At 42.5% G+C, this 16,365-nt stretch overlaps 1 protein-coding gene across 2 annotated transcripts in view; it reads right to left on the reverse strand.

Moving 5' to 3' along the window:
• Nucleotides 1-1,406: 1,406 nt before the first annotated feature.
• The window catches only part of ccdc136b (coiled-coil domain containing 136b), a 35,068-nt gene continuing 20,109 nt past the window's right edge, over nt 1,407-16,365 (reverse strand). The window contains exons 6-10 of one of the 2 annotated variants that reach the window (XM_083757622.1): nt 15,680-15,797; nt 14,584-14,830; nt 13,392-13,526; nt 9,922-10,036; nt 1,407-5,630 (exon numbers count right to left, since the gene is read on the reverse strand). In XM_083757622.1, coding sequence (XP_083613748.1) covers nt 9,932-10,036; nt 13,392-13,526; nt 14,584-14,830; nt 15,680-15,797 — 605 coding nt within the window. In that variant the 3' untranslated portion in view covers nt 1,407-5,630; nt 9,922-9,931. The remainder of the gene's footprint in view (nt 5,631-9,921; nt 10,037-13,391; nt 13,527-14,583; nt 14,831-15,679; nt 15,798-16,365) is intronic. The other variant, XM_083757623.1, reaches the window with a different exon arrangement.

The raw sequence follows: 16,365 nt of genomic DNA on the forward strand, positions 1-16,365 counted from the left end.
GTTTATCTCGGAATTGAAGCTCATATGAGGAGATATGAGATAAAGTATGATCTTAGGATGTGAATAAAAACCTTGCGTGTTACTCCCATGGCAACGCACTCACCTTTTCGGGGGTATTTTAGCGGCATCCCCTATAGCTATCGAGACAGAGCAGGGTGGGGCCTTCCAGCTTAATGGCTCATTGGAGAGCACCTGGGCCTGGTGCCTCCAGGAGTCTATAAAGACCAAGGTCCGTGCCATTCATGGAGAGAGATCCAGAGGAGACAGACCAGCTGTCTCCACTATCCGCTGCTTTGTTCTGCCATGCCCTGTTATGTTTGACACCATGCTTTCCATCCACACGCACTACACTGGATGTTTCACACATCCACACTTACACCACTGATTACTGACTCCACACCTCATAGGATCATTACCATTCCGTTATTGTCTCCACCAGCCGAAGGCATGGGGAGAGTATGTTTTGCACTACGTCCATCCATCCATGTGTCCGTCCGTCCGTCCGTCTGTACAGCTAATCTCTGGTTGGCTTGATCGCAGCCACACACACCCTTGATGCTAGAGCTGAACCTCTGCATCATCTTTCACATTGGCCTATTGGCCTGTTATAGTGCCATACAGTCTCTCTATAGCCATTAAACGAAAATGGTCTTTCAGACTTTTCAGACTCCATCCTGATTGGCTAAGATTGGCTTCCAAAGATCGCAGGAGTGCTCCATTTCGAACAAAATGCCGCAAATCATGGTGAACATAGTGTGATTTCCGTGACATTTTGCATGCACATTCCCACTAGGCCGAGGAAGAAATGCCAATTGAACATTTTCAACTCAGCCTCCTTTTCGAGCTCCACCATTTAAAAAAAATAGTGATTTAGAATAGATTTTATCCAAATATCAATACTGCTGGACCTGTGCCCCGAGAGGCACTTCTTCTAGTGTTTCTCTTCGGTTGATTGTTTCTCCTTAGTTGATTGTTTGTAGGCCTAATTTAATAAATCCCATTTTGTTACACTTTTACCTCGTCTCCTGCTCCAATATTTGCCATAGCCAGAGCCAGGTATGACAGACACATAGATCACTACTGTGGGGAAAATTGGATACCTTCTGTTTCCCAGGCAGGTGGCCACACCACTCTACCCATATGGCTGCCCATGTACTGACTTAGCCAGGGACCTGTGTAACTACCTGGAACTAACCCGTCTCTGAAACATCTATACTGCTCATCCAAAGGGGTTTGGGTTTCTGGTCTTCCAGTAGGGAGGTCTCTGCTATACAACGAAACATGCACACATCACACACACTCAGACAGACAGACAACAAAAAAAGTCCACACACAAATAAGCACCATAAATATACAATGGACTTGAAAGGCAAGGATAAACTACTTTAATTTGTCAGATCATTTACAAATGTACAGTGTTTAACAAAGAAAGCCCCCACCAAGATAAAGCCTAGGGAGTCAGAGGCATGCTTACGTTGGAAATATCAGAAACGTTGTTCAGCGGGTCATTGGAAGATGCAGAAACAAAATGCACACAAATAGCAAGTTTTAGCAATTAGCATCTCAAACAACATATATTACAGTCAAGAGGAGCCGGTTGACATCACAGCTTCCTCAACTAAGAATACATTATGGAGCTAATACACTGGAAGATTGGAAGTCCTGTCTGAGTTCATAAACCACACACTGACAGTTTCTGCTACATTACAATGTACCAAGCTTGACAGTAAAACAACAACACAGAATTTCAACAATTATGCAAGCATTGTTAAATGAGAACACAACATAAAACAGAACAGAATAGAAATTGTACATAGCCATTCATTTAGCATGGCACTGATGCAATGCAACTAAGGTAGGTTATCTTTGTTGTGCGCAGTGCCGAGCACCAACAATCTTAGATCTACAAGCTCACAACATGTCACACTGCGACACTTTCTTATTTGTGCTACTGGATAAAGTCAGCTTATGAATTTGAGTGCAATACACGTGCATGCTGCTTCCTACTACTAACCACGATCACTGGGTTTTGGCTAACTCTACTGCTGCTACTCACTACTGCACCTATTATCTATATGCATGCAAAACCACATCACTAATTCTAACATGCAACACCGAGGTCTATGCTACCATATATAAAGACAATACTGTACTGTATGTATGTACTACAATACAGCATTGTAAACGCTACATAAAGGCTTTTTAAAACTATAACTGTTGCGCTCAGACAGTTAAAAACATGTCTATCAAAGCGAGGGCCCGCTATAAATGAAACTTTGCCAAAACTATTCTATTTACAATCCAGTTTACAAATACGGCCACATTTTGGTACAAAGTACATATAGGCCTATACATGTTGTATGTACATACTATATGATAATGTCACTAACATGCACCGACATTAACTAAGGTTTACAATGTGTAAGAAGTATGGAAGAAGATGGTCTGATGCTTCAGAGATAGAGAATGAAAAACAACCATGTTTCAGATTGGTTGAAGTAGTATAACATAACTAAACCAAATCACCATGTCATTACACACATTTATTTAAGACACTGGATATAATACACTTTAGAAATATACAAAATAATATATATTCTGGCTAGGATACCAGTGCTTCTCAACTCTGGTTCTGGGTAGCCAGTCCTTTTGGTTTTTGATTCTATCTCGTTGTAGACAAATTAAAACCTGGAATGCTACATAAGTGAACCTCATTATTGACCCGTCAAGAGTAACTAGCCGACGTGTGGGTATGAATGACCAGAGGTGAGAACCACCACATTCAAAAGCATTTGTAAGACACCTCATCTTACTTTTCAAATAACTTCTCAAATGCCTGCCTCAACCAGACTAAACCCCACTAGCAACCCTGAGAGCCTATAGTGCTCCTTACAGCCGACTGGACATAAGTGCATTAAGTGGATGAATGCACTCAGCAAGTGTGAAGCGGAAGGCAATCCACCTTTTAGACTTTGAGATATTTTGAGTGAAACCGGAAATTCTGGCCTATAGGCTAATCGTTAGTACAAGAGGTAATGGTGTCGCCAAAATCAGACGCGTTCATCCTGTTCATCTTCCTATAAGATGGCAATTTAGACAGTAGTTTTTGAAATATCTTCAGGACCAAAGTGATGTCCGCTTTTCCCAAAGAGAACCTGCGCAGGGAGCTTACGTGCGGTCCTTACGAAGGCTCCGATATGAAGTCTGCCTTACTCAAAAAGGCAAAAAAAAGGGTGTCTACCAAAAGCGCACGTAATCGCCTCTGCTTCATGCCCGTAAAAATCATCCACAGAATTCATAGCATCAAGCCATCTTTTTCCTTTGTCTTTTCAGTTTTCACAATGATGCAAATGTTCTGACAGCTACATCTTATCATGCTATAGGAAAAACAAAGCATTGGAGAGAAGGGTTTCATTTGAGACAATTCAGCACCTATGGTACTATATGTTTCAATCATCAGCTGCAATAACAATAATTATAACAGAAAAATGTCTGTCACACGGGCAGCTCAGACAGTAGAAATAACATGCCAACAAACAAACTATATAATGCTGATTCAAGATAACAATAACAAGCAGAAAGAAGAAGTTGTACAATTATTGTTAATCTCAATAGTGTCATTGCCCGTGCTTTGGAATGTATATAATTAATCACACTGATAATTTCCATGCAGTATTAGAAGTCGAGACAACTGCAGACCTTAATAAAATTATAAGATGTTTACATGTAAGTGGTGTAACCTAGAGTATGTATCATGCCTGTTCTCTGATGACTATTATCATTTGAATGGACAAGTTTAACAGAGCATATTTTCTTTTTTTGGTCATCGTGTTGATTCAATTGAGTTAAAAACACATTAAGGTTTCATCCATAACAAGTAAACATCAAGTGAGATGTAAAATATTGTTTATATACAAAAATATCCCTTTGAATCTCAGAACAACTCTGCCACAGTCATAGCATAATGACACAGTGAAATCAGTCAGCTAAAAACAATCTTTAAATTGTTAGTTAGTTAGATAGTTATTTTCCTGCTGGATTTTGCAGAATGGTGCTACAAACCTATTGTCAGTGTCCAGTGTATTATTAGGCACACAACAACCCTGCTCAGTAGTTATTGCGCTCAATCTGTGAGCCTCGTCATTAATCAAATTGAGGGAGCTTCTCTCTATTCACAGTGACATATGGAGGAGTGAAATATGGAAGAGGAATGATGCAAGTTAATAGAATAGATTCTCACACCTGGTATAGTCGATTTCACCCTCGATTATGCCTGATAAATGTAGTTGTGTTCAACACACAGTATGTTCAGGAGTCACCTCTGCTTATCACGGCCACTCCCCATTCACAATCCCCCCCGTATCCACCTATCCACGCGCATCCACTACACCTGCCTCCTCTCACCACAGCCAATCCTTGCTGCAATTCTTCTACCGCAATTTATTATTTTTCAACCATAATTTTTCATTTTCGAAAACATGATGATGATGATGTTGTTGCAATCAAACACCACGGTATAAATACACCTGCAATCTCTCGACCAACTCGTTTGTTCTGTTTCACGACTATAGATCGTCTATTTCTGCTATTCATTACTTTCAAGTTTGTCATCCTCCTCCACCCCAACCTCCTCGATTCTCACTCTTCTTCCTTCTGTCTCTATTTCTCTAGGAATCCAGGGGGTCAGTGACAGAGCAGAGAGGAGCGAGCACTTGTCGTAGAGCAACGATGGCTGTCAGCTCCTATAGCTGAGAATATTCCCCCACCACCCTGAGCGTCGCCCTACCATGGGTTCCTCATCCCGTTCCACATTAATCTCATTACGTTTCAATGAATTGTTGAACTTGAGTAGAGATGTGGTCTCTTACTAGTGAATATACCTAATAAAATTGAACACTGGAGTGTATATGGAAGTGTATATGAATAGTCTTAAAATCACGTGATTGAAGAATGGTTTGTTTTCTGTCAAACAGTGTCAATCAAATGAGTGCAAAATATGCTTAATTCAAACAGGAAACAGTGAGGCAAACTGTTTACAGGTTGTCGTCAACCTAATCAAGCAATCAATCAATCAATCAATCAAAAGTACACAGATTAAATGTGCAAAGGTAAAAAGTGTGCAAGCTCCTCTGTAAATCCATAAAATGCATCTACTGCTACCGAAAAGCACTGAAGCGAAAATGCAAAGTCAGCCGATGATGATTGTACATAATCTTGTGCAGAAGGGAATTGTCCCGTGTTAATCATTCCCGTTATCTTTTCCTTGAACGCTGGACATCCACTACTGTATATAACATCATGGGGAAAATGCAGGAGATTATGAATGGGCCTGTCCCAGGACAGCAGTGGCACAGGATCGTAATGTTTTTTTAGTGTGTGTGTGTGTGTGTGTGTGTGTGTGTGTGTGTGTGTGTGTGTGTGGTGGTTGGGTGGGAGGGGGGGGGGAGGGTGTGAGGGGGTACCAAATCCCAGAGTTTCCAGGGTGAAACTGCAGGCATGCTGTCCTGTCCTGTCCTGTGAGGAGTCCCTACTTCTCATGCTAGTGCTCTGGTGAGGCTGGGGACGATCACAACCACTATGGCTGCCACGGCAACCACTGCAACCAGGCTCCAGCCGTCACTCTGGCACTCCTGTGAAGAAATAATAATAATAATAATAATTAACTTTTTTTTATTTTTTTTTAGCACAGCTACTTTAATAATCAAATCAAATAACAAAGACCTGAGAACAGAGGATAAACCCATTTAACTTTAGAAATAAATTCTACAGAAGTAGGTTTTGAGAATTGAGTTGAAATATACTACTTTGGTGTAATATCACATAATAAAAAGAATAACAATAACAATAACAATAGCAATAACAATAATAATAATAATAATACTATCATCATACTATAATTCAGTCAATGTCTGAGTGTGTGTGTGTGTGTGTGTGTGTGTGTGTGTGTGTGTGTGTGTGTGTGTGTGTGTATGTGTGTGTGTGTGTGTGTCACTGTGACTGCCGTAGCTCCTCATTGCCTGCACCAATCGCTCCCACTTTTCACACAGGCATTGACCATATGAATATGGAGGGCGTAACAAAGCCCTTTTTTTTTTAGATTTGACACATTAATGATTATTAATGAATTTATTAGTGAATTAAAAACGCACCCGGGCGCATCCAGACAAGACAGGTTGGGCTGTCAGGCGACAGTTATACAGGTTCAATCGGGGGCACAAGTGTAAGGCGGTTAACATGAGATAGAAAAGGCACTCCAATTTAGTCAATATACAAAGCAGATCTCGGTCACAAACATCATCCAGGCAAGACAGGTTGGCAAGTCAGGCGACAGTTAATCAGGTTCAATCAGGTTCAATCGGGGGCACAAGTGTAAGGCGGTCAACATGAGACAGAAAAGGCTGCCATGTTTTACTGAATTTGGAGATTGAGCCACGCAATGTATACTTAATTTTTTCCAATTTTAAAAAATGCAGTATGTCAGATATCCAACGGGAATGTGAAGGGGGGTATGTTTTTTTTCCAATACATGAGAATAAGACGTCTTGCCAGAAGCGTCACAAAAGCGACAAGGTCAGATTGATATTTAGGCAGGGGGATAGTATCAGGAAGGACGCCAAATAGGGAAATAATAGGGGATGGCTCTATGGGAAACTGTAACACATCTGAAATAGTATCAAATATAGCTGACCAAAAAGACTGTAAGGCTGAACAGGTGCAAAATACGAATTGTGACAAACACTTTACTAGCCACTCTGTGCGCACACAGACACGCACACACGCATGCACACACTTGCACAGCACACGCATGCACATGCACGCACGCAGGGTTGGGAAGTAACGGATTACATGTAACGCCGTTACGTAATCAGAGTAATAAAAAAAAACGTAACGGTAACGTCTTAGAGTACATTTTAAAATGTGTAATCTGGATTACAGTTAGGGGGGTGTTGTAACGGGGGTTACATGAGGATTACATTCTCCCCTTCCCCTCATTAATTTTACAAACAAGTTATAAATTATTATAACACCAAACAACCACCTGCAAGAGTGCACACTCCGCACACACGGCAATGGATTGGAGTTGAGCGCAGCGCGCACCTCTCTGACTCTGTGTAAAATCCTCACAGTGGAGGCTGCTGCTGCGTCAGGGCGGTGTTGCCAAATTTGCGAGAGCAACCAGGCAATGCCTGCAATGTTTATTGTTTACCATACTAAAAAAAGACTGCATGGAACTGTATGTAACCAAATGATGGCCAGGTGCAAAAAGCCGTGGCCGGTGTGCAAAGAAATAGCAGATCTACAAGCTCACAATGCTTCGAGCCTCGGCGCGTTGTGAACTTGGAGGATGAGTATTGTATTGGAGCTTGTATTATCTAATTAAATTGAGTTTTACTTAAAAGTAATCCAAAAGTAACTGAAAGTAACTTGTAGTTACTTTTTAAATGGAGTAATCGGGATTACGTTACTGACTAAATTTTTTAGCAAGTAACTTGTAATTGTAGGGGATTCCTTTTTAACCCTCCCAACCCGTGACGCACACATGCATGCATGCACGCACACGTGCACACACACACACACACACACACACACACACACACACACACAAACACACGCGTAATGTACCCTACACTAGAGCTTAGAAGTTCAGTGTGTGTGTGTGTGTGTGTGTGTGTGTGTGTGTGTACGTGTGTGCAGTGTGTGTGTGTGTGTGTGTGTGTGTGTGTGTGTGTGTGTGTGTGTGTGTGTGTGTGTGAGGGTGTGTGTGTGTGTGTGTGTGTGTGTGCATGCATGAGTGTGTGACTGTGTGTGTGTATGTGCAAGTGTACTTATCAACACCGGTAGGCTGTATTTTGCGTGTCTTAAGTACCAGGTCTTATTCCCTAACTTGAGTAAACTAAAGACCTGGAGGCGTGATCAATGCCATTTGGCTATTCTGAGTGGCCAAAGAGCATTGATCACGCCTCCAGGTCTTTAGTTTACTCAAGTTAGGGAATAAGACCTGGTACTTAAGACACGCTAAATACAGCCAGTCTCATATCCACTCACACACATGCCTCATGAATATTTAAATAAATACAGCCAGTCTCATATCCACTCACACACATGCCTCATGAATATTTAAATACAGCCAGTCTCATATCCACTCACCACACATGCCTCATGAATATTTAAATACAGCCAGTCTCATATCCACTCACCACACATGCCTCATGAATATTTAAATACAGCCAGTCTCATATCCACTCACCACACATGCCTCATGAATATTTAAATACAGCCAGTCTCATATCCACTCACCACACATGCCTCATGAATATTTAAATACAGCCAGTCTCATATCCACTCACCACACATGCCTCATGAATATCTCCGCCAAAATGGATGCTCAGCAAACCAGGCTCAGTTGCATCAGACTCACACAACCACAAGCCAAAACTCCAATACCCAAAAGCCCAGAAATATAAAAGAAATCTCTTAACATACCCCTGTACACATTATATTAAAATACACTTAATTTACACAGGCATTCACTAGTATGGAAATAAAGCTGTGCACACTCAAAGAACAATGAAAGCATGCTGAACAAAATATGTGCGTGCAATATTTCTCATTAATATTGCCTGTTGTGGGCTACGTTAGTGTCATAGCCTATCACCATCTGGCATAACCCATTCTGACCGGGCACCCATTTTGGTGTCAGCATCATGTTATGCTTTAGCTATTTAAAAATAGCAGATCTACAAGCTCATATCGCGCCACCGAGTGGCGCGATACGAGCTTGTAGGTCTGCTATTTTTTGAAAAATCGAAGAACGACTGACATTTTTAGAATCTGATCTCAGGTCAGAATGGGTTCATCAGACCCAGTGTTTGTCCGGCGGAAACCTCGTATGAATCTGATCTCAGGTCAGAATGGGATAAAGGAGGGTTTCTTCTTGGGTTGGCTGGATGGAGAGCAAGGTCTCTCTGTGAACGGCAGGTTGGCCTGGCTGTTTCCGCCTGGCTCTGCAACCTGGCAGAGCCGTCCGACTACTTCCATCTCTTGGATGAAGCCTCAGTCTCCATACAGGCCCAATGGATACATAAATGGAGCTGTGCGTCATCATGCTGCGCGTAATGGACGCCATATGCTGTAAAAGCAGCATTCGCAGCTCGATCTCTTTGCCTCAAATGCTGCTTTTGAGGCAAGAGGTGTGATTTGAATTATATTTATCAATGCTGTCAGACCAGACATTAGAGACTGTTTGGTCGGGGGGGGGGGGGAGGGGGGGTGTTGTCCTGTTGACAATGTAACAGTATACCATTTCATTATCTGGTATCCTGGGGGAATTCCGCTCTAATTTACACACATAGCTCCGTAATGGAGCGGAGGCACCGCTCAAAAACATGACGTTTGGTGCCGAGCTTGGACGTGAGTCCATCCTACAGCTAGTAGTACCTGGCCCGTCCTCTGGGAGGCAGAGTGTCATACCTGGTCCCTTTTAGGATGCCAGTTCCTCCCACCAGAGTGTCATACCTGGTCCCTTTTAGGATGCCAGTTCCTCCCACCAGAGTGTCATACCTGGTCCCTTTTAGGATGCCAGTTCCTCCCACCAGAGTGTCATACCTGGTCCCTTTTAGGATGCCAGTTCCTCCCACCAGAGTGTCATACCTGGTCCCTTTTAGGATGCCAGTTCCTCCCACCAGAGTGTCATACCTGGTCCCTTTTAGGATGCCAGTTCCTCCCACCAGAGTGTCATACCTGGTCCCTTTTAGGATGCCAGTTCCTCCCACCAGAGTGTCATACCTGGTCCCTTTTAGGATGCCAGTTCCTCCCACCAGAGTGTCATACCTGGTCCCTTTTAGGATGCCAGTTCCTCCCACCAGAGTGTCATACCTGGTCCCTTTTAGGATGCCAGTTCCTCCCACCAGAGTGTCATACCTGGTCCCTTTTAGGATGCCAGTTCCTCCCACCAGCACCAAATCAAGGCCACTATTACAATCATTCCTATGAAGGGGATGGAGAGGACAGGGGACTCGGGCAGAGGAGTGACCGTCTGAGGAGAAAACAAAGAGAGGAGGAGGGGGGGGTGAAGGGAGAACGGAGGGAGGGAGAAAGAAAGAGAAGGAAGACGTATAGACGGTGAGATAAAGAAAAAGCATAAAATAAAATGAACCCAATCAGAGAATGTGTGATGGTAGATAGGCATGGAGGGTGTGAGCAACACGCAACAAACACATACATTGATAATATGGTGAAATAAGACAGCAAAGAAGACAGAAATATAGATAGAGAGAGAGAGGGGGGGGGGGGGGGGAGAGATGAATGTAGATCATGTGAGGTCCGTGTGTGACAACAAAGATGATCAGATTAGAACAGAACATGACAATGGGAGAGAAAGAGGGAACAGAAAGAGCTATAGCGATTAGAAAACTAACCTCAAAGATAGTTAAAGACAAGATGGAGACCCCCTAATGCTATAGCTCCCTCCCACCACTTCATAGGATGGGGCTCCATCTTGCCATTTAAAGATCTCTGCCTACACTTACTGTATAGACTGTAGAGGTGCTGCCTTTCAAATGGAATGGTGTCCCGGACATAGGGAATGTTGCGGGAATCATAGCACTGCAGTGTGGTTCGCAGGTTGACAAAGTAAACGTAAGGCATGTTCACACTGCCCCCCCCACCCCCCCCCCCAAAAAAAGTAGGCACCACATGTTTACATTAAACCTATGATAAAAATGACCTACAGTAAAGGTGACCACATCGCTCACTTTCAAAAGTGAGCAATGTGTCTCACTTTGTGAGAAATGTGCATATTTATACTATATAAGATCTTATAATAGGTCCTGTATGAGGTTGTGGCTGCAGTATGTCGACTGTGGAGGATGACAAATGACGAACGTAGCTATTCCAATAACTGGTGGTTTACTCTATCTTAGTTGTGCGAGGAGAATAAAAATGTGCATCACAGTGCTTTTTCTTCGTAACAGCCAGTGTGAACACACTCACAAAGACATCTACTGGTCTCGTACAATGTTGTTTTAGAGTATCTGAGGTCATACAAATAGTGTGCGTCTTATCTGGGCTACTATGGCTTCATCCATTTTTTCCTGATCACGATGTACTCTGTGATGTTATCTGACAAATGCCTTCACGGTGTCTGTGATATGAACTAACTGATTGTCAATTGATCGTGACAACTACAACTATGGAGAACAAGAATGTAAGTGGGTGGCATGATAAGACACTAATGAAACTGGGGGGTCCGAATCCAAATGTTTTTTTTTCTTTTTCGGTTTGGAGTGGACCTGTGATCGATTGTTGTGTACCACTGTACAGCATCAGAAAAACAGATAAGGTATATTCAATGTCAGCTTGCTGCACACTATGTTCATTATCTTTCCAATAAGCAATTTGGAATTGCCATCAGGCAGGAAGAGGAAGTGGCCTTGGCCATTTGCATGGTAAATGGTGCATTTATATATATATATATATGCATGGAGACAGGACAGAGAGAACAGGCAGCCTCACGCACGCACGCACGCACGCATGCACGCACGCACGCACGCACCACACACACACACACACTGTACACACTGTACACACACACACACACACACACACACACACACACACACACACACACGCTGCCCCATAGCAATGTATGTTTGCAGGCGAAGAGCATTTGATGGCGGGTTCAGAAAAGGAACAATTTGACAAGAGCTGCAGCAGATGTGACAACGGATAAGCATTGATGGAAAAAGTACTCGCATTTTGTACGTTAAAGTATCTATACCCTATTGTACAAATGATCTGTTACAAGTACAAGTTCAGCATTCAAAATGTACTTACCAAAAGTAAAAGTAGTCATTATGCATAATATCCCATTTCACACGTTTTCAAATGTATAAAACTCCTTTAAAAATACAAGCTCTTCTACTGTCTGTCCCTTCAAAAATCAATAAAAGGCGTAAGCCGCAAAAAAAATATCTTAAAAAAAAAGAAAAAAGAATACAAGCTCTTGTAGATCGGCTATTTTCAAATTGCCAAAGTATAGGCCTTAAGTGTTTTTTGTAATATTAGTAACTAAAGTTTTCAAATAATTGTAGTGGCGTAAAAGTACAATATTTGCCTTTGAGATGTAGTGGAGTAGAAGTAAAACTATTGAAAATATCACTATTGGAAATAGTAAAGTAAAAAAAAACAAAAAACTCAAAATGTGTGTATTGTGTACTTGAGTAAATGTACTTAGTTACTTTCCACCACTGTTGGTAAGGTGTATATATACTTTTCTTATTATACTGTACCTAAGCTCAACCAATGAGAAATCTAGAGTGGTTTGAACAAGCGTTACTGAGACACATGCACACAGCAGGTCAGGATGTACAGACAGACAGACAGACAGACAGACAGACAGACAGACAGACAGACAGACAGACAGACAGACAGACAGACAGACAGACAGACAGACAGACATACTTGATTCTGCACAGTGAATGGATATGTAGCGCATTGAGTTGAAGCACAGTTGTATTCAAGAGGTCTTTTATTTCACAAGTCTAGACCCAGAATGTTAGTTTCACCAAGACTGTAACAGATCTATTTGCTGGAAACTCTGTCTTAAATTGTTCTTGTGTTGTTTGGGGTTTGACTGTGTATGGGTAGGCTTAGCTCTGATCCATAGCCTTCTACTGCTTCTACGATTCTGCCCTGCGCAGTAAGGCTATGCGACTATCCGTTTTAAATCTCAAGTCGAAATCAGACCAGCCTCTCCTCTTTAGCGTAAATAAAAAGAACGTTTTAGCTACTCACCAAAACAAAGGCGGGTTGTGTCATTAGAAAGCCTACTTTCCTTAGTGGAAGCACTCTGAGCCCCCCACCACACGTATAAACGGTACTTTTTGGCCAGAAAGGGAGGAAAATATTCTCTATGAGGCAGTTCTCTGGGCAATATCAGTAGAGGGCGCAGCGGAGTAACTAAAAATGTATTTTTTCCGGTGGAAACAAAATCCCCTTTTGGCCAAAAAGTACAGTTTATACGTGTTGTGGGGGGCTCAGAGTGCGTCCACTAAGGAAAGTAGGCTTTCTAATGACACAACTCGCCTTTGTTTTGGTGAGTAGCAAAAGCGTTCTTTTTATTTACGCTAAAGAGGAGAGGCTGGTCTGCATTCATGCGAGCGGCGGAAGTTGAGTTGCATTAGAGCTATGGACCAGAGCTAGGGTAGGCTAATATATCCTTTCTGTTTCAATTATCTTCTATTTTCTATAATGATTCGTGTATAAAATGTGTATACTTCCATCGGCTCCTCCTAACATCAGAAGAAGCATTATAACGTCTTGGCCCTCCACTCCACACCACTCTGCTCTGCCAGAAGCGCTTTGTTCGACCGCATGCTCTCCGACCTCACCTGTGACTTTGGGCCAAGCAGCTTCTGGAGCTCTGCCTTGCAGCGGTGGAGCTCCTGTTCAAGCTCTGCCCTCTCACGCTGGCTGCTGTCGTACAGCGCCTGCAGCTCTGCTAGCTCGCCCTTCAGACCTTCACACTGAGAGAGAGAGAGAGAGAGAGAGAGAGAGAGCAACTATTACATTTGAATAAATCGCTGCTACTGTCACAAATGTTTTTATACTAAGTGAATGCAAAAACATTGAAATACTGCTTTCAACTTTGTTTCAAATGCAATTCATTAACACAGCTCTGTTTACACACTTATTGTATTCCCATTTATATTAAATATTAATTACATAGTTTTATCTTGATTGTTTTGTTCATCTTTTGCTTTGGCAATGTAAACGTATGTTTTCTCATGCCAATAAAGCTCCTTTGAATTTAATTGAATTTAATTGAGAGAGAAAAACAAAAAACAAAAACAACAGGGAGAAAGTGACATCTTGGTGACATTTACTGTAACTGTATACTGTAAATCAGTGGTTCTCAGAGTGGGATCCAGGGGACCACGAGGGTCCTTGAGAGGTTACAGTCTTACTGTAAAGACGAGCTGTATGAATGGAAGAAACCACAGGGGGAACAGCCTTCCCCCTGTGGTTGTTGGAGACATTACATCTTGCAGTGTTCACGCCTTCAAGAAGACTGTAATCCCACAAAGCTCATTCATCCAACATTCAGTTTTACACATACTGTACGCCTGACTGAGTAGCTGCAGATCATTGATAGGCTCTTTGAATGTATTTTTCCCATAGCCTGTATCTGCTTAAGCTTAATAAAAAATTAAAAGAAAAGGACAAAAAAGGTCCATTTTGTTCCATTTCTTTTACAGTCTCAGAGTTAGGACTTTACGGTATATAGATTGGGGTCCCCGAGATAAAAATCAATAAATGGTATTAATCCATTTTGAGCGGGAACCCCTTTTGGTGTTAGCATTGTGTTATGCTTTAGCTATTGAAAAATAGCAAATCTACAAGCTCATAGCGCGCCACCGAGTGGCGCGCTACGAGCTTGTAGGTCTGCTATTTCTGAAAAATCGACTGACATAGAAACACGGCTTTTTCAGAAAACTGTCAGGATGTAGAAGACATTTTTACAATCTGATCTCAGGTCAGAATGGGTCAATAACATATAGTGGAGGCGATACGTGGAGGTACCTGTCGCTGGACCCGCTGGGCTCTGTCCTCTGCCTCTCGGAGCTGCTCTTTCAGGGAGCTGACCTCACCACCACCGATGGCATTCACAGGCTGGCTATCCAACGCCACGTTCTTCTGCATGTAGGCGTCCAGCTGGGTGGCGTCCAGCAGGGTCTCGGGCTGGGCCTGGGACAGGCTCATGTAATCACTCTTCACATGGTCCTCTTCGTCCAGTGCCTCCCTTAGGTCCAGGTATGTGTCATGGGAGCTGGGCAGAGATGGGCACCTTATATTAATTAAACGCTACGACCATGTGCGCGAGAGCATGCATGACGAGCATGGTTTTCTTGCTCTGAATTACGTTTGATATAATTTAACGCAGCAGTCGCATAGTTCTAGGACTACTACGCTAAGCTAAAGAACAATTTACAATTTAGGAATTTAGCAGACGCTCTTAATCCAGAGCGGCTTACATTAAGCAGGAACAAAAAGCATGGGAATACATCACAAAAAAGCATTTATCATGAAACATGCGTAAGCTAAGAAAGTAACAGTGGAATATCTATATTATGAGACTATACATATAAACTATATATCTATACTACTATGCTATACATATGTACTATGGCGTGCTATGACTATATACAATTATAGTGATGTCTACATAACATGCTATAAGTCTATCAAATGCTATCTAAGTCTACCGAAATGCTATCTAAGGGGGTAGGATAAGTGCTATGGGCCATGATGGAGTCTGAAAAGGTGGGTTTTCAGACTACGGTGGAAGATTGGGAGTGATGCTGCAGTTCTGACTGCAATGGGGAGTGCATTCCACAGTTTTGGAGCCAGAAGGGAGAAGAGTTTGGGACGTGTGGAGCATTGTCCCGGCGTTTTTAGTGAGGGTACTTCCAGCTTCCCTGCGTTGGCTGATCTGAGTGCGCGGGAGGGTTTGTAGAGTTCAATCATACTTGCAAGATATGGGGGAGCCATACCTTTGGCTGCTTTGAATGCCAGCATCAGAGTTTTGTATTCTGTGCGGGCAGCGACCGGGAGCGTTGTACGGTATCTGTGAACTGAGCACACGATGATTGACAGTTACAGTACACTAGCCACTCACCGATCTTGTTGTTGTTGCAGTTGATCCAGCTTGCTGTTGAGCAGCTCGTTGTTGTCCCTCAGTGTCTGACACTTGTCTTTCAGTGAACGACACTCCTCTTTCAGCTGGCTGACTTCATCTGCCGAGTCACGCGCACACACGCACACACACACACACACACACACACACACACACACACGCACGCACGCACGCACGCACACACACACACCAGATAAGAATATTATAAGGTGGGATGTTTTGGTTCCAGGTGGGAGAGGTAGTGGGTAGTTTTAATATTAACACATGTTCCGTTTAAGACATGCAGTCAACATGTTCTAGTTCTACATAAACTGGGCAGTTTGAGTTTGAGTTTGGTTTTACAGACCATTTCACACACCGCTAAATGCAGGAGTAACAACTCTGGAATATAAAGTCTTGCTCTGTCGGAGGGCTTTCATGACGCTGCAGCCAGCAGATCTTTCACAGCTGGAAAAAGTGACTTCATATGGAAGTGAACAAAAACTGCTTTGAGATTTTAACATTACAGCACACTCATACCATGTTTATTTGACATTTGGATGTGCATCCCTTCGTTCTATATTTCTATGTAATTCCTGCTCAATTAAAATGGCATGTTTAGGAAACAATATGTAACATATGATTTAGTAGTTCTTAATTAGTTTTATGTCATAGTTGTGTTAATTCCT

The sequence above is a fragment of the Protomyctophum parallelum genome (genome assembly GCF_964188405.1).
Source record: "Protomyctophum parallelum genome assembly, chromosome: 22".
Classification (NCBI taxonomy): domain Eukaryota; kingdom Metazoa; phylum Chordata; class Actinopteri; order Myctophiformes; family Myctophidae; genus Protomyctophum; species Protomyctophum parallelum.